Below are 27581 nucleotides of genomic sequence, written 5' to 3'. Positions count from 1 at the left end.
ATATTTTTTGAGTTTTAATAAATTCTCCTTAAAATATGTAGATTCACTTACTGTATTTTTTATCTCAATAGATAAAGAGAACAAATAATATGAATTGAAATTATGGTACATCAGTATGCACATTAGAATTTGACACTGAAGAATAAGATCAAATTGATTCAATCAAAGCATGATACCCTGCCCACCCTGATGATACCCTGATGACCCTCTGTGTACTACAGAGGGTCATCATGGTTTTGTCAACATGGAAATAGGACACAACCCCAAACCCAAAGTGGCATTCAGTAGACACCAAACTAGACAGTCCTGTGATCAAGGAGGTCCCAACCTTTTCAGGTGATGTAAAATTCCAATTTATTGTTACAAAACACACAAAATCAGTGTACAGTAAAAGCAAATTACAGCACCACCGTAGACAATGTACTGTGTATGAGATTAAATCACAAGCATTCAACGGGATCTCATGAGAACGTGAGAATCCCTGCACAATATTACTCTGAAACATCTGGAACATCATTCTCAAAAATGACACCCTTAAAACATTAATAATTTATGACTGGCTTCAACATAACCTTCCCTTTTTTCATTACCACCATAAATAAATGAACACAGCAGCCGTGTGTGTAGAGTGAGATCCTGTGGAGTATCTGTGTGTGTGTGTGTGTGTGTGTGTGTATATTCACGTGATCTGTAACATGGCTAAGAAGCTCTTACAGCATAACATGAAAAACACAATACCCTAAGAACTGAACAGCAAACATATCCCCTGCTACATGGACGTGCGTGTGTGTGCGTGTGAACGGTATGGCTTGCAATCCAACAGTTTGACTGAGTCTGAAGCCGGGATGGCGGCCTGAGTCTTCCCTCTTCATCCTAGAAGGTAAAAGGTGCCATGTGGCGGTCCTGAGATGTCTGCTCCAACGCAGCAGCACTGTCGTGTTTCCCTTTAAAAAGCCCTTCATGCCGATAACATCACAGTTCATCTGACTGGAATCAACACCTTAGTGTATCCTAAACTGTACATAGGCTAGATAAAACCACTTCATTAATGGACAGATTCACTTCTGTGTAAGATTTAGTTACTCTGTGTAGATTCTACTCTGTGCCCATAGCTTTTCACCCTCCCTATTCTGCTCTATTAGTATTTATTATCTATTACTATGAGATTTCCTTTTCAAGGCTGTGAATCGACCTGATCTCACCAGTACGTCTTCTTGTTGTTTCCAGTATTAATCCCTGACAAGAATAAAGTGGCTGGTGAATCCTTTTGGTCTTCTTATTCTGTATGTCTGCTTTCCCTTGTACTTCCTTCTCCTCTTCCTCTTTAGAGCTTAACTCTCTGTTGGTGAAGCTCTTCGCCCTGTGGGTTGTCTTTACTTCACTCCCCTACATTTTGATCCCAGCGTACAGATCGTCTAGCTGGGACCTGAAGCGTTGCCGTAGCTCAGCTCTCTTGGCCTTCAGGGTCGGGGTGAGCAGGCCGTTCTGCACCGAGAAAAGATCAGTGTTGATGCAGATGGCCTTCACCTGGAATACACACACACACACACACACAGGTTATGAGCGAGGGCAATGAAGTCTTGTTATCAGCAGTGAACACTTGAAGGGATACTAACTACACGTGTAGCTTTATCTGCAAGGCCGTCATTTGGAGGTAGTGCAGTAAATTGTGCAACCTGAACAAAGCTTGACTGACTCTGTCTGCGCTACCTGTTCAAAGGACTTGAGGCCTCCTTCCTTGCCGAGCCGCACCAGGTCCTCCAAGATGGCCGCCTTCACTTCCTGTACAGTGCGGGAACAAGAAATGACCACAGGATGATCGAAAAGTGTTGCTGAGTATCAGGTGGGTTTATGAAGAGAGAAGAACATGTTTTTAATTTGAATTAATATGTTGAACTCCACATTTTTCTCCCTGCATAATGACCAGGCAGGGCCAGCATGTTTAGAACAACTATTAGCTAAGATACGTTTCTAGTGACGTTCCTTTAGATAAAAATTTATTGTAATACAAAAAGTAAACAACAAGACTTTATGGAAGTTTAGCAACCCCATGTTGACTGCATGGGTAAGAGCCACTTCTAATTAGAGCTGAATGATACACAAAAAGTCATATTGTGATAATTTTTTACAAATAATGAGATTGCAATATGATTCACTGTCTTGGTAGGAATGATCATTTTTGCATTAGAATTTTCATTTTCACTGACAAAGATATTAAAATAATGGTGGTGTCATTTTTGCTGGGGTCTGTACCCAACAAACATTTTTTTTTTTTACTTTTAGAAAATACAATATGTAGGCCTGAACGTCTCTGTACCACCATAATACTTCATGTATTTATAATACTTTATTTACAACAATGTTTTGCCACACATTACACCTTTATCAAAAAACTGCAGCTCATGCGATTTGGATACTGCACTTGGCAATATTGCGATTTCAATAATATACTGATTAATTGTTCAGTTCCATTTCTAATGTAATTTTATTTCTTTCTGTTTTTCTGTGGGTTTGTGTTTTTTTTTCCCTTCTGTATGTGTATTTGTGTTCTTTTTTTCATATATGTTTATGACTGATCACCGGTGGTAAATCAAACTGGACAGGAACAGAGCTCTGATATAGATAAAGGACAGACTCACTTTGTCTCTTGATAAATTTCAGCAGGTCTTATCTCGGCTCACACTGGCTCTGTTTTAATGTTGTCCTTTATCTTGGGCTATGTGCATCAGAATGTTAAAAGCCACAGTGTGTATATAGTGTGTGTGTGTGTGGGCGGGGTGTTTGTATGCATAATGAAGTCTTCTGCAGGATTACCGGTTGGCCACAGAGCTCTAGGTAGCTGCCCTCCAGTCCCAGGGTCTTCTTAGCCCAGCCAGACAGGAAGTCGGGGTCAGGAACAACCACTGCCACCAGACACGCCTGGAAGAGACAACAGTACATCAACAGTAAACAGAGGAGGAAGATATTTTATGTTGTTTTTTAAATCCATAGCAGTTCATGCTACATACCTGCAGACTGTCTCCGTGCACGAAGACCTGAGCCACTGCATCGCTCCGCACATAAATGTTCTCTATCTTCTCTGGAGCGATGTACTCCCCCTGTGCTAGCTTGAAGATGTGCTTCTTCCTGTCCACGATCTTCAGAGTGCCATTCTGCAAACACACATACACACACACATGCAAAGGACCAATTGTTGGACATGAGTCTATGAAAATTCTCATGTTACCAAAGATGCAGATATCAGCAGAAGCAAGCTAAAGTTAATTAACAGAGGCAGAAATGAAAATGTGCAAGGTTGGGTTACAAACTGCTCAGTCTCTGCACTCACAGGCAGCCACTTCCCAATGTCTCCAGTGTGAACCCATCCATCTGCATCGATGGTCTCCTTGGTCCTCTCTGGGTCTTTCAGATACCCCTGGAACACATTGGGTCCCTTCACACACACCTAGAAGCAAACATCCACACACACACATACACACACAGTTATTATGGATGACAAACCTTAGGTTATAAGATGTGAGAACGAGAATGAAGTCCCCGGGTTCACCTCTCCCTCTCCATTAGCAGCCAGGTAGTTCATCTCAGCCACATCCACCAGTTTAATTGAGTTACAGGGCAGAGGAGCGCCAACATGACCTGGGGACACAGGGATAGTTTGTTTATGCAGCGCTGTGACTGAATCTAACACTATACATTTTCATAATATATTTCCATATTTGATACAAAATTTTGATAATATTCAGAGTACTTTCAGCAGTATCAGTTTGAACTGTAGAAGTTAGACTCTAACTTAGCCAGAAACAGTCATTTTTTTCTGTCTATCCAAGTTAGAAAATAATAAGCTTAATGTGTGTGTGTGTGTGTGTGTGTGTGTGTGTGTGTGTGTGTGTAATTGTCTTGTTTAGTGTCTTACCTGCAGTCCAGTCCCCAGGCATGGTCATGGTGCATCCAGCAGTACACTCTGTTTGTCCATAACCTTCATAGAACTGAGATAGAGAAAAAAAAAAAGTAGGTATATTATTACTTTTATTATCATTACTGCAGCACACCATTTAAAATACTAAATGAACTGGTTAAAATAAACAAAAGTGGATAGGAACAGTCATATCTGTTTTGATCATTTGATTAAAAATAATTTATTTCTATTTTATCAGACAGTGCATAGAGGAGTAACAGGGCAGAAGGGAGAAAGAGAGAGGGGGATGTGGGAAAGGGTTTAAACTTGAACCCACACCAATGTGAGAACAATGCGTGTGTATATATATATATATGTGTGTGTGTGTGTGTGTGTGTGTGTGTGTGTTACCTGACAGCCCAATGCAGCTCTCATGAAGGTCAGGACAGTAGGCGAGATGGGAGCAGCTCCTATTAGCATAAGACGCACGTGACCACCAAGGCTGGCCTGTAGAGGGCAGCATAACACATTATTTGTGCTCAGGATGATCACTCAACAAGAGCTCTGCAAATCACTTCTTATTTAGAGGGAAATCAGGTTTTCTCCTCCCTAGTAATTGCTATATCACCCCAAAAGGTATTATTTCCAACGTGAGTGAATATTTTAGCCCCTAGATACAACTGCCACACATGACTTTAATGTTTATAAAGCCTATATATGACATTACAAAGACTGCAGGAGACTTGGGCTGAGCAGTCAGGTAAATGTTTGTTAATTTCAGGATGAGCAGACTGAACACACCTGGACCCTCCTGAAGATAAGTCGGTCCCAGATACTGTTTCTCCTGACAATGCCGTTCTTCAGCTCTGCCTCCTTCCTCCTGTAGGCAAATTCCAGCACCCAGCGCTTCAACGAGGTGTTAGCCTGCCCAAAGATCTGAACACACACACACAAACCAACACATCTTGCACCTTTATGAGGTAAACTCAAAGTACATGTACATTGTAAGCAGCATTAAGGATGAAGAAGAGGATAGTCTTTAAGGGGAATAAATGTTTTTCTTAAAGTAAAGCTGATTTGTGCCTATGGAGTTCGAGCCACTGAGAACAGCAGCTTCCAGGGCTTACTGCCTGAATAATCAAGTTAAACAAAACAAATATTGAGCTATTTAGGAGCCAATGATCTACAAATATCTTTGTCTCACTAAAACATGTTACATATTTTGATATTAACTGCTGTTTTAGGCCTTGTGGTTATTATTACTGGCTGCTGTTGCACTTGGAAATTTCCTCAGGGTGACAATCCCTTTGCCAAAATATTGCATGATCCTTATTGTGACATCTCATTTAGACAGAGGACTTGCTGAGCTGGAACCTAAGAGAGGAGACTTTGTTGTCCACGTGACAGGCAGGGAGGATGCTGGGTAGACACTGTGGCCAAGAGTCCCTAAATGATTCACACCAACCTTGTCAAACATTCTGTTTAAGAGTCTGGGTACTACAGGGAAGACAGTGGGTTTCAGTGTGCTCAGGTCGTCCATCAGCAGACGAATATCCCCCTGAAAGAAGCCGATCCGGGCCCCGTGCACCAGCATCACGCCCTGAGACAGAGAGACAGCATGTTTGAGCCTGCGGAAATGGAGGTTGGTGGTTACAGGTAGTTACAGGGTTCAGCTCAGGACACGTCATAAAAGAGTCTCGATGATTATATGCTCAGCAGGCAGAACCAGAAAAACCAACATGGTTTCAGCAGGCAGCCTCCGGCACAACTACTGGCAGGCACCAACCTATTATTTTCCGTGACTGTGGACATTCCATAAATTTAACTCTACAATGCTGTGTGATTGGCAGAAAAGTACAAATGTAGTGTTTTGCTTGTGCTTGACTAAGTCGACAAAACTGGAGGTTTCTGTGGAGCAGCGTATCGCAACCACAAAGACCATGCTTTTGAATTGGGAAAATATGATTCAAGCTAGACACAAATGTTAAGAATGTGCCATCTTCCTCAACCTGTTTTTGCTCCTGTACAATGTGAAATGTTTCTTACAGTGAAGGGAAAAAGGAAGAGGGTTAAGGGTGTGAATTAAAATGACTTTATTGTAACCAGGTGTAAAAACAATCATGGAACAATAACATGCAGACAGACAGACGTACCTCTACTACTCTCTCAAACATATGAGCCAGGGGAAGGTAGGATATATGGACATCACTGGAGCTAAATGGACAATGGACCTAACACACACACGCACACACAGCCACATACAGGAACACATGGCCGCACAGAGACCAACCAGAATGTACAAACACACACAAACAAACATGAAAGGTCAGGGACCACAGGGATACAACAGACAGGGATAGGGATGGACACACATACACACACACACACACACACACACATATACAGAGAGACGGGGGGGAAAGTTGACAGGGTTAATGTTTATACCTCCACCACCCTCTCAAACATGTGGGCCAGAGGCAGAAAAGACATCATGACATCTTCTGAAGTGGTCTGAGCATAAGACTGGCGAGGAGAGGACACAGATCAGTCATCAAACACACTGCACGCCCTCTGCTGGTCCTCCTCAAACAGTCTGTGTGATTATGTGCGATCACAAAGTGACAAGAAAGAAGCCAATTCCAGTCCTGCAAAACATTATTTCCTTGATGGTCCTGTTATGGATTCACTTTTATACTACAGAACAGCAGGTGGACAAGGCCTTTCACAGTAATGCCAGCTAACTAGCACTATTTGCAAAAGTGATTTGTCCCAGTTCAAGGTTCTCAAGGTGGCTGCTAATATAATATAATATAATATAATATAATAGATCAAACTACTGTTGTTCCTGCAGGCTCACTGGAAAGACTCCAGTACACTTACAGGCAGACTCTGTAGCTTCAAATAGGATCGCACACCACTTTGTTTACCTATGTTAAGGTGGAAGCTGAGGAAGGATAAAAACCCTCAGGTTCATGCAAAAAAAAAAAGTTGTCCTACTACCCCTCTTTTTCCATATTTCTCTTCATCCTCTGCTTAGGCTCAATCTCACATTGCCCTTTCTGGTATTTAAATTAATTCAATCGTGGCACAAACGTCTCTTAGTAATTCTGGTGAAAGCATAACAATAGCAGTATTTGTAGTTGTAGCACAGCAGTAGCAATGGTATTGTTAATCATAGTATAGAACAGTTATAATATAGAAGTATTAATAGTAGCGCCTTACCTGAGTGAGGCTGATGAAGGCGGAACAGTTGCACACAATATTCCTATGACTCAACATGGCTCCCTTTGGGTTTCCTGCGAGCACCCACCCACACACACACACACACACACACACACACACACACACACACACAAACACATATATATACAAAATAAATAGATCAATAAACATGGGAACACAATTAAATGAAATACATACTGAAACAAATCTTGCGAGTGTGTGTCACCTGTGGTTCCGCTGGTGAAGCAGATGATAGCCATGTCCTCAGGTTGCGGAGGCTGGAACAGAGGCAGTGTACACGTCAAGGGTCAAACACTGGCAGGTAACAAATGACATCACCACCAGTTTATTACTGAATGGATGGAAGTAATTGAGCAGGTGGACAGAGTTACTCACCACTGGCTGGTGATGGTTGGCCTTGCCGATCTCCTGTGAGACAAGAAGGGGGGCTTGGATAAGTCAGGATGAATGAACAAGTGAACAAGAGAGAGAGAAAGAAGCAGTAAAGACAAAACAGACAGCAAAAATCAGTGGAAGAAAAAGCAAGCAGGGAAGACAGAAAGACACATAAAACAAAAAAAAAAGCTAGAAAAGAAATGAAGAGCAGGACAGAATAAAAACAGAGGAGGAAAACTGGAAGGCAGAAAATCCTCCATCTCTGAAGTAACTAAAAAGTGAGCTACAGAAAGAGATGAAGGACTGAAAGACAGAGTGAGAGACAGAAAGCCCGTGCTGACCTCCATCTCCTGCATGGTGAGGATCTCGATCCCCGCCTGGCGCGCCTGGTTGACCAGCTCGCTGCTGGGAGTCTCCATTAAAACAATGGTCTTCAATGAGTGTTTCTTGTCTTTGACGCAGCCCAGTACCAGGCTGACTTTATCAGCCACATCACACAATATGGTGGAGATGGTGGCTGCAACACACCAGCAAACACACAAAGATCAGGTCATACAGGTGGATGAGAATATTCTGAATCTGGGACAAACAGATGGACCAAATAAAGTGTGTTTGTAATGTTGTTTCTGTGATTTACCTTTGTCTACAATGTAGGAGATGGCCTCTGTCCCCAGTGTATCGTACAGAGGAACTGACACCAGAGAGTAGGTGTAACAGGCCAGCTCACAGATGGTCCACTACACACAAACACACACTTTAGGATGGCGTAGATCAGTGTTTCCCAACCGGGGGTACGCGTACCCCTAGGGGTACGCGAGCACATTGCAGGGGGTACGTGAAAACATAGGCGGAAATCCCGGGGGTGTCGGGGGGGGACAAGACCCCTCCATCCATAAATTTTGAATAATATAGTAATATTCAATGAAAGTGCAATGCAAGCGGTGCTAATTATAAATGTAAAATAGTGGGTTTTTAAGTGTTTAAATGTTATGACCCCCCCATGCCTCAAAGTGGTTTGGTCCGCATCCTGCTCCCGGCAGAGCGGCAGCTCGGTAACTTTCAGTCCGTCAGCCTGAGAGGCAGCAGCCTGATGAGAACTAGCAAGAAAACCTCCTCAAGTGAAAGCCAGTAAGTCATTTATCACACCACCTGTTCACCAAGCACAAGGTTGTAATATGAAAAGTGATATTTTCCCCTGCTTGGTCCAAAACCTGCCTCTTTCAGCTCCCTGTTTAAGCTAACAGCTAATGATTGTTTACAGGCTGAAGCGAGTGCAGGACAGTGAGGGAGAGAGAGGACAGACCACAGGAGGAGCAAATACTGAGCTTTTTATTCTTTCAAAAAGTCTGTCAGGATATTAATGTCAGAAATAGTTCATATTTTACTGATATTCTGAGTTTGTCTCTAGATAGATATCTATTTTTTGCATTTTAAACTGCATTATTTTGTGGCATAGTTTCATTTCATTTTCTTATTTGCTCTAAAAGGGACTGTTTACAGCTCAAACATATACTGTATGTCACTATTTGATGCCATATCTTGCTTTGTTTTTTGTTGACAATACAATAAATTTTTTTGAGGAATAGTTTGATGTAGTTGGATTATTCAAGGTATTTCCTGTAGTTTTAGAGCTTATTTTGAGTTTCTAGTTCTTGGAAAGCTACTTTGATGGACTGTAGTGGAAATAGAACAGTGAGTAAAGAAATTAGGATTATTGCTTTTAATAGCATTATTTAAAACCTATGAACATGCTGAGGGCTCAGCACTTAATGGCAAATTTCAAAGGAGCATAAGAGAGTTCAGAGAGAGATGTACAATCGTGCCAGACAGCAATTACTCTCTGAAATTTTGCTGTTTACCCCCACGCCCCCCGTAGCCACGTATGAGTGAGGGGGTACTCGTGGTCTGACAAAAAGGCTCAGGGGGTACACAAGACAAAAAAGGTTGGGAAACACTGGCGTAGATGACAGTATATGGAAGTGCTACAAACACATGTACACATCAAGGTCTTCTTGCACAGTGAAATTTTCAAACAAACAAAAAAAAAAAATGAAAACTAAACAATTTAGTGGCTATAAATAGGTCAGTGTGTCTTTACCTCAGGCCTGTTTTGAGCAAAAATGCCAATGTGTGGGTCTGCAGTCTTTGAATGTCCTCTGTGGAGAAATGCTGAACCCAGATTCTCTGCTCTGTCCAATACCTAATAATAACACACACACACACACACACACACACACACACACACACACACACACACACTATAAATAAATAAGAACATCAACTGAACCTCATCTGGCAAGTTAATGTTCAGTTAGGCCATTTTAAACATTTGTAGCTATGATATTCAACATTTTAAAATTAACAGACTTCAAAATAATGATGACACACTACCTGTATCAGATTGATTGTCATTGCGGTAGTGGAAACTATTTTATGAATTATTGTCTTTCATAAGCTTGCCATGTTGGCATGTAGTCCTACCTCTCTATAGGTCATCCATTCATATGGCTGTTTTGGTTTCCTTGAGCCAAGACAGGGACCGTTATCTGGAGGGAGGAAGAAAAGGAAAAATTGTCTTTAATATTAGCTCATTCTACTGCTGCACTTTACTTGAGGTTGTGTGGATCAAAGCATCATCTAATTATGCAAAACTATACCTACCTCACCAGTCCAAATAAACTATAGTACCTGACACACAGTAAATTCACCATTTGCCCTAATGAAGCTATTTTGTTGGTCAGTGGTGGGAAATGTTATGTCCAAAAAATAAAAACTTCCTGTCCTGTCCCAGTCACATGGTGAATAGTGAACTAGTCTCTTATCCTGCAGGAATCCCACAGGAATCTTGTCACCCACAGGATTCCTGAAAAAATGTCAGCCTCTACTGGCAACCGAAACCTTTCTTTGGAGGAGCTCACATATGGTTGTGGGCAGCAGTGAAACTAAAATGTTTATAGTCCTGAGGAGAACAGGATTCAGCAAATTACAGGATAACAGGGTATGGCTAAAAATGCCGTTAACCTACTTTTTGGAGTAAACAAGAAGCAGAATATGCTTTTCTCATTGCACTTGTTAAAGATGAGTCCTTGATTTTACCATGTTTACTGACTGTTTATTTACTATGTAAGCGAATACAGCTGCATACACCTTTGTTTTCCCCCTGAAGGAAAATGCAGGTTTTCTTCTTTTTGAGGGTATGAAATTATCCAGAGGGGAATCAATTGAATCAAATTGAAATTTAAACTGAATCAAGTTGAAATGAATGCTACATTAGTACAACTACCATACAACTACCGCACTCATTTATTTTGGTTAGATGGTCTCACTATTTACTGAATGGCATGTGGCTATAGTTTAATGTAATGGTAAACTATACACATGAAACTCAGACACGATGTATAAATAAAAACTTGAACATGGTTCTAGTCAACAGGAATACTAACAGGCTTGTGAGTGGTCCTGTAATTACTGATAATTCCACTTGTAATGACATTCCACTGTTACTGGAGAGCACTTACTGGAGACTCGGACACCTCTGAGGAAGAACTCATACATGGTTTTGGCATCGTCATAGAAATAAGTCATGTGACTGTCTCCCTTCTGAAGAGGGGACCGGCGTGCAAACTCTCCTCCCTGGTTGAACAAAACAATAAAACTTTGTCAGTTTTTCAAAATTTTTTGCTAAAGCTGGTAAATTGAGAAATTCTGATTGTGAGACCCAGATTAGCTCCTGTGCTAATTCTAGGATCAGTTGCAGTTTGTGTTTCAATTTATCAACGGCTTTTATTTAGACATTTAGATCATATGTGCACAACTGTGCTGTTACTGCACTGGAAATCATTTATTTGCTGCAGCAGGCTGAGGAATAGAGCTTTTTCAGTCTCTTGGACATGGAACAGCAGGGTAAACACAGGGGTTAGTGATGACATTAATTAAGGTTCTGTTCCATTCAGATCTAAAACAGATCCTTAATGTGATCAGGAACACCTGCATTTACTCTGCTACTGCATGCCAACATGGCTTCTGTGAAAAAAAAAATTAGGACGGATGATATTCATTGCTTTCTCTCAGCTAAATTTAAATAACAAGGGAACACTGTATAATAATCATGAAGACGAAGTGCAGAAAGTGGCTGAAACAAAGAGGCACATCAGAAATGCATTGCTGTGTTCTTCCAAAAGAGACAGGCTACTATCCCATCCTGTTTTATTCACTAGAGCCCATGAAACCCACTCAAAACCCGGAGAAAATGAGCCTATTACTTGAGTTCCGGACAGGCTGACACTGGGGGTTGCAAGCTTGTAAATTTGACTTTGCTTGACCTTGCCTTTGGCCTACCAGGATAGAATCAGGAAGTAAACCAGCCAGTCTTTACAAAGTGGTTAATGTTAAAAGACTTGTGACTGACCAACAATGTGGGTAAACTCACATTTCCTCTGCAGAAGCAATGACTGCTATATTTTCTAATGGGACACACACAGACAGTGCGTGTGTCCCAGCATGCACTCCTGCTATGAATGTATTACCAGTGTTATTACAGTGACGTGTAGTTTCGTGTCACCTGATCTATCATCTAACCAGGCTCGCTCTACCAGTTCTGTTAATAGCCACCCTACTGTACACCCCAGCTCTGTTGGATAAATCCTATGCAGCAGGACAGATCGAGGTTATGTTGGCTGAGTTTGTTGCTCATAATCATGACATTAATGTACAAGGCACCTGTCCTTACCTTGGTTCTGGTCTAAAGCCCAGCTCAGTTTGTCATTTTTTTTTTTATCTAGTGAATGCTGGCAAAACATTGTGCTGTTTTGCTGCCTATTTTGCTTTGTACCAGTGTTACTCTTCAACTCACCTGAACCTCGACTGACTGCATATATGGGTTGTAGGGTGGTGGGAGGGGCTTGGGCCGCGTTGTCAGGTAGTAGGTTGTCATGGCAGCCACTGCCCCCATGCTGACCAGCATCGGGGTGGACAGACTCCTCAAGTACTCAAGGACATCATGCAGATCTGGCAATCGCAGCTTCTGCAGTAACTCCTGGCTCAGCATAATGCTGCCGCTGCAGATAGGGCGTTGTGTGATGTTTGGGGATGAGAGTCTTTGGTGTGTAAAGTGGGGCAGGAGGAATGGGTGGGTCCTGCAGGGGGTGCGTTAATTATGTGTCTGTGTGTGTCTGTCTCTGTAGCTCTGTTTTGGCAACAGGGTGGTGTAGGGGTGTTTAATAACAGTATCCTAAATTAGCCCTGAGGTGAGGTGGGGTTAGGAGGAATGCCCTGAGGCGAGGTGAGGTAAAGTGCGTGTGTGTGTGTGTTATGATAATGAGTGTATGGGGCAAATGAGGGGAATAGCTGGCCAGGAGAGGATCTGGAAAGAGAGCAAGAGAAATAGGAAGAGGGACTGTTAATTGGTTCACTTTGCGGATTTGTAAGCGCTGCAAGTACTGATTTGACAGTTTCTCTGCACCTTTGTCACTTTAAGCTACACACCAATTAGTCAAATTTACAACTTTGTGCATGCTTTGTGAGGGGGGAGGGGGAGGTCGTGGTTATTTCACACCTCAGGGCAACAGCAATTAGTCCCATTTGAAAGTGGTATTTTGGCAGTATACAATGGAGAGACCCACAATGTTGCAGTTACTCTGCATACACCACACCCTTGCCTATAGAGGCATCAAAACAGTCCTGATAGATTCTTCTTCTTGTTAAAATTCAGACTGACTACAACAGGCTTTTATAAGTCTAGACTAGAGCCATGAATTCATAAACCTCTGGTCGGGGTGCAAAAAAGGCCACCGTACCACCTGGCAGTACACTGTGTCCTGGGTGATAAAGTTGTACCCACTCAGAGCAAAGAAGACCTGGATGTAAATGTGTCTAAAACACACTTATGCTGCAAAAACCCAGGTGTAAATCTGCCTAAAACATAGTTGAGATGCAAACATACAGGCGTAAAGGTACCTTAAACCCACTTAAGATGTAAAAAAAAAAAAGGTATAAAATGTACCTAAAACACAATTAAGATGTGAGGGGCCCAAGAGTAAGTTGTACACAAATTACCTTAAAAAGTGGTCACTCACAAATTTGTTCACGTGACCAACAAACCATAAACAGTTTGGCTCCAAACAAACCGCAACAAGCATCTACAGAAATCAAAATAAACTCTTGCTGGGGATTCAGCCAGGAACCACATGCAAATCAAACAGGAGGCAGGCTGCTTTAGGGAAGATGACACAAGCGGCTTTACTATAAATGTTATCGGATATATAGAGGGAGTGATTTTGTGCAGCATTTTGCGGGAGGAAAACAAACGTCTAATTGTGGATTTTAGTAGGGCTGTAGTCAACAAAAGAAAATCTTGGTCGACTAAAGTCCTGAAATTTCGACCAAAAGTCGACTAATCTGGGAGAGGCGGGAATACCAAAAAAAAAAAAAAAAAAAGTTACTATTCATTCATTCATTCATTCATCTTCTAAACCGCTTATCCTCACTAGGGTCGCGGGGGGGGGGGGGGGGGGGGGGGGGGCGCTGGAGCCTATCCCAGCGCTCATAGGGCGAAGGCAAGGAAACACCCTGGACAGGTCGCCAGTCCATCACAGAAAGTTACTATTTTTAGATCAATTAACTGGGCAGTAGCCTAGCTGGTAGCCTTATCCACCTAAATGAATTATAAATAAACATAAACAACAAGTATTTGCAGTATATTAAATCGTTTTTGGCCTAATTATTTTGCACTGAATGACACACTGGAGTCGGTCGGCTTTGACAGCGTTGCATCATGTGCACCTACGCAATATCATAGCCTATGATTTCCGAAAATAGTATTATGTCAAGCTGCCGTTGTCACGGGTGTGTGCGCCTGCAGTTACAAAACGATTATTAGACTAAAACTTTGAAATATGTCAATTCTGATATGTTTATACTCAAAACTGACGGAGCAACCTAACACAGACATGTTAGCTTACCGTTTTTAGGTGATATGCCATGTTGGTCGTTGAGCTGTGATATGCCAACTGTTGTTTCCAAAGTTTGCCTTTGACTTTTTTTCCATCTATTTTGGTAAAATGCTGCCACACTGACGACGTCTTTGACATGGTAGAGGACTAAATGTTCATTAAACATTTTTAATTAAGCAAATATTCGGAAAACCAGGCCTAATTTTTTTCTTCAATTCAGAACATACGGGCCTACCTACCTGTATCCACCAGTGGGTTGGGCTAATCCAAAATTATGAAAACAAGGGGGGGTGTTCTGAAGACAGACTGTTACCTGTGAAACAGGCTGTTCTGAAAACACCTCCATTAGCACTTAGTGCTTTACTCCTGATAAAATTAACACAGCAAACAATCGACCAATCAGATTTTGGTCGACCAAGAACGTATCGACCAATAAATCGACCAGTCAACTAACAGACTACAGCCCTAGATTTTAGTGTTAAAAAAAAGAAAAATCTGACTGCAGACATCTTTTAGTATTACAATATGCAGATATATTGCTATTTAATGTAGGTGTTGCCACATTAAATCATATTTACACACTATACTGCCAAGTGAGAGGTGAGGCACAGATCACAGGCCTGTTTGTGAAGGATTTCCCAAGAACAGACTGCTAAGTTGTTACACACTTGACAACCAAGAGCGCATGACTATACTTGGATCTATGTTCTCACTTGGCTTGTAGGGTACAAAAAAATAAAAAGAGCCTCTGGCACGGGGTACTGCCACTGATACTAGCCTACATTGTTCAGCTGGAGCTCACATGACAGTAAAATTAGATCATCTTACTATATATTTAACAGATTTTCTCCTGACATGGTTGGCAGGTGTCAGGTGTAAGGTTCCCATGGTGTGCGTGTGAGTGTGTGAGTGTGTGTGTGTGTATATATATATATATATATAAGGGGGGGGGCCAAGACAGCTCTCGGTGTTGTAACATAGAGAGAGAAAAGCCTATGCTACCTTACAACTATTACAGCAAGCATGGATCAAACTCATAACAAACAAGACAGCTACATAGATATATGTGGTTACCCATTGCCAACATCTTTGTTGATCATTACACCTTTCTTATGGTGTGTTAAGATCAAAGGCGACATTAATTTTTGCCTTGCAGCTATGCACAACTAAGGCCGTGAATGATGCCAAGTCCTGTCTTTCATTGACTTTGTGTGTAATCATACTACATGTAAAACTCACATAGTGTTTGCTCTGAACACACAGTTCCAGGATATCAGTGCATTTTTACAATCTCACTATGATGTATTTTATTTTTATTATTACTTTTTATTAGTTTGTTGTGACTTGCAAGTTTGAAAAGCATCCATGACTTCCTTTTTTTCTTCTCATACTGCACTTCTTGTTTTCATAGTTTTTTCTTAAATAAAATAAACTTAACGGAAATAACTAACTGCTTGAGTGGTTATTATCATTCCATTTCCTTGTAATTGCCCTTGTAATGGCTAGATGTAAAACCTTTTCAAATATTTATCAGCTCTCAGTGCAATTTATTGGCTGAGATCTACTGGCCAAGATAAAAGACAACAGCACAAACATTATTCCAAAAATTTGTGTATTTCCTCACAGGTCCAATATACAGTATACATGATCCACATCTGAGCATCACAAAACCACTGTTTGCTTTAAACTTTTGTAACACATATTCTTTCAACAAAATGCTGTACATAATATCTTTGAGCCGTTGGGTGTCTGCTGTATGTGGTATCAATTATCTGGGATGCCAGTGTTCAGTTGATTGCTAATTGCCATGCATATACTGAGTTGAATTCCTTCTGCACCTTATTGGACAACAAAGAAAGAACAGGAATCATTCTAACATGTGCTTGATCTGAATGTATGCAGTGGCTTCAAGTTCAGTCACCTTCATTAGAATAGTGGTTTTGCAGGTTTTATAAGTCATCCCTTAAATGCATCGAGAATTCAATAATACATCTCTCTAATACATGTCTTTTGGCTTACTGCTGGCTAACAGAAGGGCTGGTCATGAAGACCAGTGCTCCCAGCCCCTCCAGCAAGAATGATCAGTAACAAGAGCACACCTCTGCTAAGATGGCACTTGGTGACATCTTTTGCCTTCATCTTCAGCCATCAAATCAGCCACACACTTTCAAAGTTACTGACACCTTACAGTGGCAGCCTGTAAGCTGCCCTGCCTGAAGCAACTGGTTGAAAAACTCTGCCTGGTTTAAGTAATAAGAGAACACTTGCTGTGAAATATTTGTCTAATTCAGCAATATAATTAACTGACAACAATCTATATTGACATCTCTAACTGAAACTAGTGGTACTGCTAACATCACTACCTTTCAGACTGCCAGTCTCAGTGTATCCATATGGTCCACTCAATTCCTCACCTGTTACAAAGAGCAGCCAATAAGGTGAGACAAACTTCTCCTTCAGCTTCGTAACCGGTGGCAGCAACACAGGTGAATGCTGTTCTTGCAGCTGCAACAGCACCGCACACACTGAGTGCTCTCACGAAGATGCACTCAAACTCTACTGATACTCACACACACACCCCCTCCGTCACAAGGTGATGTGTAACCTCAGCTAATCTAACAATCAAAGGTCAGGCCAGCTGAAACAAGGGCTCCCATTGGCTGTTGATGTCAAATTGGGCATTTTTTAACGTGATGTCATCAAGCCCAGTTGTTCTGATCAGTCTGAATGGCTAAGATTCAAATTGATCCGGAAACTGATCAATGTGCTAGAGGCCGTTCAACATTTACTGTGATGTTGGCATTTTTTTCCATTCTGTTTCAAAACTCGAATCTGTTGTCTAACTTAAATGATACAAAGCCCTCTCCAGGGGACGTCTATTGTTCGATCATTTTTACCCCAGACCAAAATTTGTTTCGGGTCTAAAAGGAACAAAAATTGTATTTTGAGTTCATTCTGGAATCCTAAGGTGTTTTAATCCTGTATGGATTGACATGTCTCTGTGTTTCATGCAATTAACAACTTATGACAAAGCATCTCAATTACAGAAGGGCCAAATATACAGCGGTATAGTATCGCATCGGTTTTTACAATAAACTCAAACCACTTGAAGTGTTCTGTCTGTTTTGCTGGGTGTTGTTTGACACGTTCCCACTGGATAACCTGGTTTACCACAGTCCCTCAGTAAATTATCTGAATGAATGATTGAAATTACTGATGTGCATGTGTAAAATCAAACAGACCCACAAATTACCCTTTGACCACGGATACAGTTGACTGCAATTTTCATTTGTTTCAGAGCAGCAACTGAAACAGTGAATCATGCAAATCTACTGAATTAGCAAAGTATTCGGTTGACAGTTCAGAAACAACACTAGACTGGTTCAGCTACTATTATATCTGCATAATGGAATTTTCACCATCTTAAGAGGTGATTCATCTGACTTCTCCCAAAGCATGGCCTGTGGGATCCCACATGGCTCTACTCTAGGTCCCATTTTATTCCCATCTTATTTACACAGTCACACAGGAACACAGTGTTCCTTTGCAACCATGATCCCATGAAATGTGCAAGAGTCCGTTCAGTCTGTTTACTTAAGTCAATTCTTTAAATTCATGTCTAATTTATGTTTTCTTGTTTATTATTTAGCATACTGGTTAATTTTTGCCTAATCTATTGTTTAGATGCTGTTAATCATGCTGTGTAAAGTGCTTTATTAACTCTGTTTGTGGAAAGTTTCATACAATTTAAGTTCATAATAATCACCATATTTGGTGGCAGGCCTACATATTGTCAGGCCTACTTATCATATCTTTTCATTTCCATTATCATTATAACATAAAATAACCCCAATAATTGGGTCTATTTCATTTCCTTGTAGCTGCCTTTTTATTGGCTGCAAGTCAAACTCCATTAGGTAGTTTGGACCTCTCAGTACAACTGTCAAACTGACATGACAGTGTTTTAACTGCATGGCATGAGTGCTCTGGGGTCTTCACCAATTCAATATGGATTTCCTTTCACTTGTCGTGCTGTGGTGTCTCCTGATCGGTCCTTTTGCCGGCAGCAATGTTACCGAGGCAGTAAGCCAGACGGCGAGGATCAGGTACTCTAGAGACACACTACTGCAGCTAAACACCATAAGTTTGGCCAAGGTGACTTTCTGAGCGTGATCAGGACTCCGACCTATTCATAGAAGGCTTTGGGGCTCCATATCGCCTAGACCGGCAGAAACAGCTGACAGGGAAATCACAAGGAGGAGGGGTATGTTTATGTCAACAGACGCTACTGCACTGCTGTGACTGTCAGAGAACGTGTACACCAAACATAGAACTCTTGTCTGTATCATTACGCCCTTTTTATTTACCCTGTGAGTTTCCTCAAGTTTTTATTACAATTGTGTACATTCACCCGAAAGCAGATTCTGCCACTGCCTCCAGCACCGTCTTTGAGGTGGTGCAGAAATTACTGGCGATTTCTCCTGATGCACCAAATTTTATTTTGGGCGATTTTAATCATGTTTCCCTCAATAAGACTCTTAAAAATTTTTTACAAATATGTCTCATGTCCAACCAGACAGGATAAGACACTGGATCTATGTTATGGATCACTAAAGCACGCATACAAATCTCTTCCACCCCGAGCCGAGCATGAAAACCATTGCAGGCCTTCACAACCCAGAGAGCAGCACCCGGGTCACTCTAAATGGGTTTACTTCTGACTTGGATCTCGCAAATGCTTTTAATAGTTTTAATTGTCGTTTCGATGCCTTGGCTTTTAATAAGGAAATTCAAGAGCAGAGTGATAAATTGAAGGATAACCAGCATTTTATCATTGGCCTGCAAGATGTTAAAAGGGCTTTTTGTTCAGTTAAAACAAAGAAAGCCATGGTCCTGATAATATCTGTGGTCGCACTGTAAAATACTGTGCCAATGAGTTGAGTCCTATCTTTCATCACATTTATAATATGTCACTTCAGACACAGCATCCACCACCTGGAAAGACGCAGTAGTAGGCTAGTTTCTGTCCCGAAATCTAACTGCTCGAGAACTGTTGGAGATTTCACACTAGTCGCTCTGACATCAGTTCTCATGAAAATCTTTGAAAAACTGGTCAGGACTGAGATTTTAAGGCAGATCGGACACATCTTGGACCCTTTGCAATTTGCATATAGGTCTCACAGAGGGGTGGAGGATGCAACACTCACTCTGCTAAATAAGCTTTTTAAACATTTGGATCTTAAAAGGGACTCATGCCAGACTTTTATTTGTGGACTTTTCCTCTGCTTTTAATACAATCCAACCTCACATTCTAATTAAAAGGCTACAAGAACACTTTGAGCAGAATAACAACCTGGTGGGTTGGATTTTAAATTTTTTAACTAACAGATCACAGAGGGTAAAAGTAAATGGTGTCCTCTCTGACTGAAAATGCTCATCCACTGGTTCACCTCAAGGCTGTGTTTTGTCAACACTGTTATATATTCTATACACAAACATGTGCCAAAGCAGACATGACAATAGATTCATTATTAAATATGCGGATGATTCTGTCATTGTCAGTCTACTGCAGGAACATGAAACCAGCCATGGTCCAGTATTAGAGGATTTTTTGCACTGGTGAGAGCAGTCCTATCTCCAAATTAACATAACAAAAACTAAAGATATGGTGATTGACTTTAGAAGGAACACCCACATGCATGAAGACACTCTTATTAAAGGTCAGACTATCGAGGTGGTTCAGTCTTATAAATATTTGGGGACTGTCACTGATGACAAATTGAACTTTGAAGCCAATTGTGAAGCTGTGTGCAAGAAGGGTCAACAGCGTTTGCATTGTTTAAGGAAGCTCTCGCGCTTTCATATTGACCTAACTATTATGACCATGTTTTACCGTGCGTTTATTGAATCGGTTTTATCATTTTCTTTGGTGTCATCGTTTGGTCATATATCTTTAAAGGAGAGGAATGCCTTAAACCAAATAGTTAAATGGTCCTCTATACTGATTGGTGAGGTTCAGCTTTCCCCAGCATCCCTGTATGCCAGACAGCTACAGAGGATTGCTTCCTCTATTCTAAATGATGACTCTCACCCTTTGAATTGTGAATTCCAGCTTCTCTCCTCCAGACGGAGGTATTTGGTGCCTAAATGTAAGACGAAACATTATAGGAACAGTTTTGTTCCTGCTGCCATCATAGAGCTAAACAAGCTATAACTACATACCGTGCACAGGCCTTATTTATTCATTACTTATTTATTTATTTATTTATTTATTTTTAATCTTTGTTATCTGATTGTATTTTAGTATCTGGGTATTTTTGTTAGTGTGCTGTATTTTATTGCTTTTATACTGTGGGCTTTTACACATGTTGCTTTTCATTTTCTTATTTTATTTATTCATTATTTATTCATTGTTTTTATATTTATTGCTACTCTTTGCACTTTGGTAAGGGCATCCTGAACCAATCTCGTTGTAACTTGGGTACAATGACAATAAAGCTATTTGATTAAACTCTTTGTATTCTTGTTTTAAACTAATTTTCCCCTCGTCATTTTGTGTTTTAGGAAATCCGTGTGTTTATTGGTGGAGACTTGACCTATGTAGCACTTTATAACCATGGTTTCTCGTTATTATGTTTGTATGATGCAATGTTTGGATGTGTATGTGTGTTTGGACAATTCACGGCAGGACAAATCTACCTATGGGTATGAATAAAGTAACCTGAACCTGAACCTGAACCTGACACAGCACAGTAACTCGGTTACAAATACAAATACAATTACAGGATATGATTCACATCTCGGTATGTTAATTTTTGGTGTTAAATGGTAATGTTTTACATTGTCCATGCAGGAGTGCTTCCATGTCTGTAAGTTTGTAGTTAGGGTTAAGAAATTTAATGTTCAACTCTGATTTCAATTTCAGTGGTTAGACTGTATGTCTTGCATCACTGCAACAGAGATTTTAAAATGGTGGTTATTTGTTGATTGATAGTGCCTCAATCCTTTTCTCCTATCTTTTTTTCCTCTCTACTCAGTAGACACCAGAAATATCTTCAAGATTACTGATTAAAAGAGACAGGGAAAGAATAAATAAGAAAGAAAAAATAAGTGTTTACATATGCAATTAAATGTCCATCTTTATGGCAGTTACCACACAACTTGCTCGGCGGTTTGGGGTACAGATAAAACAGAGAGAGACTAGGAAAAACAAAGAGTAAAACCGTTAGATAGCCTATGTAAACAGAAGGTTGTCCAGAAGGAGAAACAGGAAAGGTTTGCCAAGACAATCAGCCTGTTCAATGTCTGTCCCTAGTCCCCACTGTCTAACTTTTATTGACTAGGCATAACTACAGCCATAGCCATCAAGAGCTGACAATTTAAAGTGGACAGGGTCATCATGACGCTGATGTGAAATTTCACATCCTTTCCATGAGTTTCCATAACTAACCCTAAAACATTCTTCCTTCTCGGTTTGTTAACGTCTGGTTTCCACTATAGATGGGCTGCTGAAGGGGAAAACAGCTGAAAAAGCACTATCTGATGCAATGATGCAAAGTTAAACAAGATAGACAGTACATTTTGACCCTGACTTCCCATTTCTGCAGCACAAAATATGATATTCCATAAATTCAATAATGAATGGCAACTCTGTGTGGATCATGTTGCTTCCTCCTCTTAAAAATGAAGAGGCCTGGCTTGGCTGCACGAACAGCATCTAACAGAGCTTTGGGCGAGACAGGCAACACTGTTAAGATCAACTCACACACAACCACTACTTTACTTTGATGCCTAGGGTTCAGAAGGCTTCAGGAATAAGGACCATTAGTTATGTTTCCAGTTATGTTTCATAGCTGCCTTAAGGGGTACATGATGATATTAGCACGACATTGATATCGTTTGTTATTGGCTTAAAAATGAAATATCAGCATTGGCCCAAAATAAACATTTCTGCCAAAATGTGAGATCGGTCAAATATGTGCTGGCAGTGGATATTGTCAATATTGTTTCTGGGTGAGCATCATTGATCCTGTTTAAGTAGGACAGTGTTTCTCAACCGGGGGTCCGCGGACCCCTAGTGGTCCGTGGTGTAATTGCAAGGGGTCCGTGAAAATAAAATCTTTTTAAAAAGATTCTATGACATTTATAGAAATAAGATTATTATACTCAAATGTGACTGAGACCTTTATCTACCTAAACTAGAGAGGGTAAAAGGACTTTTTTTTTCTCTAATTCCATCTGTTTCACAAGTGTAAGGAGCGCCCAGGCACGTTTGCCCCTAAAATCCGGATTATTTGACTAGTGTGAGCGCTCCGTTCTGTGCTTGAATATGGTACACTTCCCCTCTGGCACGGTTGGAAGGGGTGTGCTTCAGCACGGTACGGGCGCATACACGAGCACATGCACGGTCACGCACGCAGCGCGCGAACGTTGATACTACGTAAATCATGCAACTTTCCTCCTGCCTCTGCAAAATTGTTTAATGCGCGCGGTGCGATTACCGGCGAATGGCCGCGTTGCGCAATCAATAATCAACCATGTTGTCTGTGTCACTGTCTGTTGTGCTGCTGCAACCGCATATAAACAAAAGTCGGTTTATAATGAAAGTACAGCAGTCTGTGTGCGCAGAGATCCGGCAGACCTGATGCCGGACGGCACCGGCCGCGGCACCCATGCCCCTTTTCCACCAGAAAAAACCTGGTGCTAGTTCGGAGCTGGTGCTAGAGCCGGTGCTTAACTGGTGCCAACGAAGAACCGGTTTGTTTTTCCACCGGTCAAGAGCAAAGTGGAGCCAAGTCAGAGCCATGTCATGACGTCTTCGGAAAACGTGATGACGGGTGCGCGAGACGCTCGCTCAGAATCACAATAACCATCATGAATGAATGAATGAATGAATGATACTTTATTAATCCTTTGCAGGAAATTACATTGTCACGGCAGCTTCATCACTTCAACACACATAAAACTGCACACTCATACTATACAGTGGCTGCAGCGTCTCTGTCTCTGTCCGCCCGTCCCTTCCTGAAGCCGGTGAAACTGATCAGTGAGTCGGGGATGATGTTCGTGAGCCGCGTCGCAGTCAAGCATATAATGCTGCTTTCCCGATACAGTTTCTGGCCCCGGGTGGAGCAGGATCTGGATTTATTAGCGATGCAAATACTGCTTGTGTCTTTACAAGCCTACATTTCAATCCAGAGGCGAAAAACACAATTATTGCCGGCTACCTGTCGGATTCGTGATCGGAACGAATGACAGCTATGTTTAGTTATAAAACAGGTGCTTCTCATCCTTAAATGTAATTTGCTGAGCCGCGTTCCATGCCGTTGTAAAATCAGTATAACCCGCGGCTTCTCGGGGATTATTGTTTATGTTTATAGCGTTTGCAGTTCCTGTTTTGTTTTGTAACCCCGCCCACCAATGACGCGGTGGGCCGCATCATCGGTTCTTTCTCTGGCTCCTGTTTAGCCCCTGCTCGGAGTCGGTGCTTGCCTAGCACCAGTTTGGAACCAGTTTGGAACCAGTTTGGCCCCAGCTTGGGCGGTGGAAAGCCAAAAAACTGGTGCTAAGTCAGGCACCGGCTCCGAACCAGCCCTGGTGGAAAAGGGGTACCAGTCAGGTTCTGCCAGTTCTGCCAGGTGCCGCTCCGGCTGTCAGTTGGACCTTTCTGAAGAAGGAGGAAGTTACCTCCGAAACTGTCAAGGTAAATAAACATCCCATGTTTTATTAAAAGGAACAAAAATGTCTTTTAGTTAAAAGGAAGACATGATAAATGTATTTGAACTATATTGATTTATGATGACGTCGGACCATACCTGTTGTCGTATTTCAACGTGATCACGTACGTACCGGGGGCAATCGTGCTTGGGCGCGTTTGGGCTTTATGTAATGTGAGTGCAGGCCAGCCGGGGACTGGGGAGGGGGGCATTTTTGCTTTAGCAGGATACAGAACAAACGGCCCTAATGTGAGCAGGCCCTAATTAATTTTATTTTAATCAGAGATGCATTGTTAAAGTAACTGCATGACACTGTTAATATAAACTTAACATGATCTGCATCCTTTTCAAATTATGAGCCCCCTAGCGTTTCAGTGGGCATACACCATTCATTTCTTAATAATGCTTTTATTGTGAAACATCTGCAGGAAAGTGTTGTGGGAAAAGAAAACTGGAAACACTGCAGTACTGCATAAGTTGTTTTGTTCTGGAAGTTACAACTGAACGCTCTTATTTTCCTCAAAGAATAATTAAATGCCATAATGCAATTCTGCTGTTTCTAACAAATTGCACCTCTACCCTCTTCCCTCTGTGATGTTAAAATGAGTGTTCTTTCAGCTACATATCCATCTCCACTACTTTTCAACTTTTTGCACTTTTGTCAAAATATTAAAGTAATTGTATTCCCTTTTGTACTTACCACTTTACTGGGTCTTTCAAACACACACTACCACCAGCGATTACAAATGTCCTACACCATTCTACACAGCATCTGCTTGCCACAGCTGCAACTGTTGGCAAGGTGCACCACAAATGTGTAAAACATAGGAGATTATGGACCCGTAGTGCAATCTTTTGGCATAGCCTGGACTATATTGCACAATCTTTTTAGAGTATAGTATCTTTTTTGCTGTTCTTTTTTATAGTTTCCAACAAATTTTGCTGCTCAGAAGAAGGCTGCCATGGAGCTGTGCTAGAAAACTCTGCAACCATCCTGATGGAGTCCCTCGGAGCCTCAGCTTACAGATTCAGACAGTCTCCAGATCCGCACAAACACACACCTATAGCCCTCACCTTTCCCCCAGTGACCCCCGTGTAGTCAGCTGAGAGGACTGGATTGAGTCAGATAAAAGCTGACCAGACAGAACACATGAGACAAAGAGAGGAAAGTGTCTCGGTGACTCAGCGGGTCAAGGCACATGCCGTTTAACTGAAGAGTCGTGAGTTACGGTGACTTCCCTTCTCTCTTGAACATTTCTTCAATCATATCATACTGTTTACTATCGTGCTAACTCAACAGTACACTTGTCATCCCCTATGAATGACAGAGAGCTGTGATGGTGCAATGTGTGAAAAAAAAAAAAATCTAGGCTATTACCTTGTACCTTTTGATTTGACAGACTAGGCAGTCCTGTTATGCAAACTTTCAAAATGTAGAAATTGCCCAAATTTTGTCGAATCTTAAATGCCTAAACTGAGCAAACATGGACAAATGAACCGGGACTGATTCATAGTCCCTACCCCCAATGAAATTATCAAGGATTTCAAGATATGGTACCAATACTGTGAGGGTCACAATGCCATTTTATACTTCACACTGAGTCATCACATACAATATGAAACTGAAATTTACACTGAGCTTATTCACACTATATGGTGCATCCCTTGAAACTGAATTAGAAATATGAAAGAAATTCAATTTCTATGGGTGCATCTTTTGAGTATTGCAATATAACAATGCCAATTTCTGTGAAAGCTGAGAATGCACACAAACATTAACATTTAACACAAGATAGAGACCATCCGACTTACATTCACATAGGCCAGGTGTGGATGTAAAATCATTAACATTATTATTGTTATAATTATGAATTATTCACTCATTACTTTCAGAAATATATTTACAGCTATTTTGCCTAGTTCAAATGAATCAAATTTAGAATGATAAATTGCAGCACAACACAGTATCAGTATTAATGTGCCATGGCTGAAGTGTCCTAATATTGGCATATCAGGAGGTATCAAAAGGCATATCTCCTCCACTCTTATCAGCCACTGATAACAGCGCACTTCATCTCAATCAGCTGCATTACATAAACGTGGTTCTGTGGATGCAAGGTGTTGCATGTCACACTGGGCTGTGTGTGTGTGTGTGTGTGTGTGTGTGTGTGTGTGTGTGGGAGAGAGAGAGGGAGAGAGAGATAGAGATTAGGGGGACTGCTAAGGAGCCAATGACAGCAGGGTGGGTTCTTGGCTTTGAACCAATCAGAGACGAGTCACCTTTCACCTCAAAACCTGCACTAAGCTATAGCTCCTATACCCCCCTCATGGCCTCTTACATGCTTCTCTGTGCTGCTTGCCATAGTTACCTATTTAGGTTAAACAATCTCTTTCTTTGTCACCGCGCTTCGTACCACAGCAAACTATAAAACTGCGTGACACACATACACACAGAGCACACACTCAAGTTCAAAAGAAGAATGCAGCCCAGCATGCACAAAACACTGTCAGACACTGTCGTCTTGAACTTTAAAGCCTTTGAGGCAGGTTGACTAGGTGGCTCTTTCAAACTCTCTCACGAAACTACTTCACCATTCATTTTCTCGGTAGGAAACGGTAGCTCCAGCGAAATATTAACGTACATGTAGCGTGAGTTTTGAACTGGCAGAGAACACGCTTAAATATGACATAATTCAAATGAACAAAGCAACGCTTGGGCTAATAGCATCAAATGTCAACTATCACAACGGTTTCCCATTGTAAGTAACAACTGCCGCAGCAAACATAAGAGGATGAAATTTGAGATTAACAAGATTAACCAGAGGAGCTTAGGATATTGGATATGTGCCGTCAGAACAAACAGGTCACACAAAAAATAATATGGTTGCTAATACTGTCCAAAATACGTACGTTTACCTAAAAGCAAGGCAGCAACAAACTTTCTAAAGTTTTCAATACAGTTCGGCAGGCGCTTTCTCTTCATACAAGACAAAACAGCGGGGAATTTATCGGGGTTGCCATGGTGCATGAATTGACTTGATGTATCCACCAACATAAATAATAGGTTCCAACAGAGAAAACGAGTATTCATTCATTTCAAACTTAAGTAACCACCACTTACTGTGCTGACTGACTGTGTGTGAAAGAGCTCCTACCTGTTTGCAGCGCCGCTCTCCCCGGTGTTGCCGAGTCAACCGAGTCCTGACCACGCGCGTGCGGTAAAAGCTAAGGCTCTTCCGGTCAGTGCTTTTCAAAATAATACACATATTACTGAGCTTGTGTTGGAAAACAACGGTGTTCAGTCATGTGCCTCCGAGAGCCGAGGGTACTCAAGCCTTCCTTCCAACCAATTGGAGAGGGCCCCCGCCGCGGTTTGACCAAGTCACTACACCAGCTCCAATT

At 41.4% G+C, this 27581-nt stretch overlaps 1 protein-coding gene across 2 annotated transcripts; it reads right to left on the bottom strand.

Annotated features, from left to right (window-relative positions):
* Positions 1-331: 331 nt before the first annotated feature.
* On the bottom strand, positions 332-27419 carry LOC115366869 (long-chain-fatty-acid--CoA ligase 1-like). Of its 2 annotated transcripts, none has more exons than XM_030062523.1 (21): positions 27335-27419; positions 12366-12875; positions 11032-11146; positions 9995-10059; positions 9612-9713; positions 8151-8250; positions 7855-8030; positions 7514-7546; positions 7344-7395; positions 7118-7191; positions 6049-6126; positions 5361-5495; positions 4697-4831; positions 4307-4402; positions 3914-3986; positions 3548-3636; positions 3329-3445; positions 3009-3152; positions 2815-2919; positions 1711-1782; positions 332-1527 (listed from the first exon to the last, which is right to left on the bottom strand). In XM_030062523.1, exons 2-21 carry the CDS (start codon positions 12558-12560, stop codon positions 1387-1389), a joined length of 2097 nt encoding a protein of 698 aa, XP_029918383.1. In that variant the 5' UTR covers positions 12561-12875; positions 27335-27419; the 3' UTR covers positions 332-1386. The 2 variants fall into 2 exon arrangements, with proteins under 2 accessions (XP_029918383.1, XP_029918384.1); XM_030062524.1 differs by lacking the exon at positions 27335-27419 and adding an exon at positions 27301-27322.
* Positions 27420-27581: the final 162 nt, after the last annotated feature.

This window comes from Myripristis murdjan, chromosome 10 (genome assembly GCF_902150065.1).
Source record: "Myripristis murdjan chromosome 10, fMyrMur1.1, whole genome shotgun sequence".
NCBI classification, from domain to species: Eukaryota; Metazoa; Chordata; class Actinopteri; order Holocentriformes; family Holocentridae; genus Myripristis; species Myripristis murdjan.
Note: the sequence above shows the minus strand (reverse complement) of the source record. Positions and strands in the feature narration are given on the sequence as shown.

Excerpts from the sequence above, each read along its gene's own strand:
- LOC115366869 (XM_030062523.1), bottom strand. The coding sequence starts at position 12,560 with ATGCTGAGCCAGGAGTTACTGCAGAAGCTGCGATTGCCAGATCTGCAT. Across the intron at positions 8,251-9,611 it reads TTGCTCAAAACAGGCCTGAG|TGGACCATCTGTGAGCTGGC; the intron begins GTAAAGACACAC and ends GTTTGTGTGTAG. Across the intron at positions 8,031-8,150 it reads CTCCTACATTGTAGACAAAG|CCACCATCTCCACCATATTG; the intron begins GTAAATCACAGA and ends GGTGTGTTGCAG.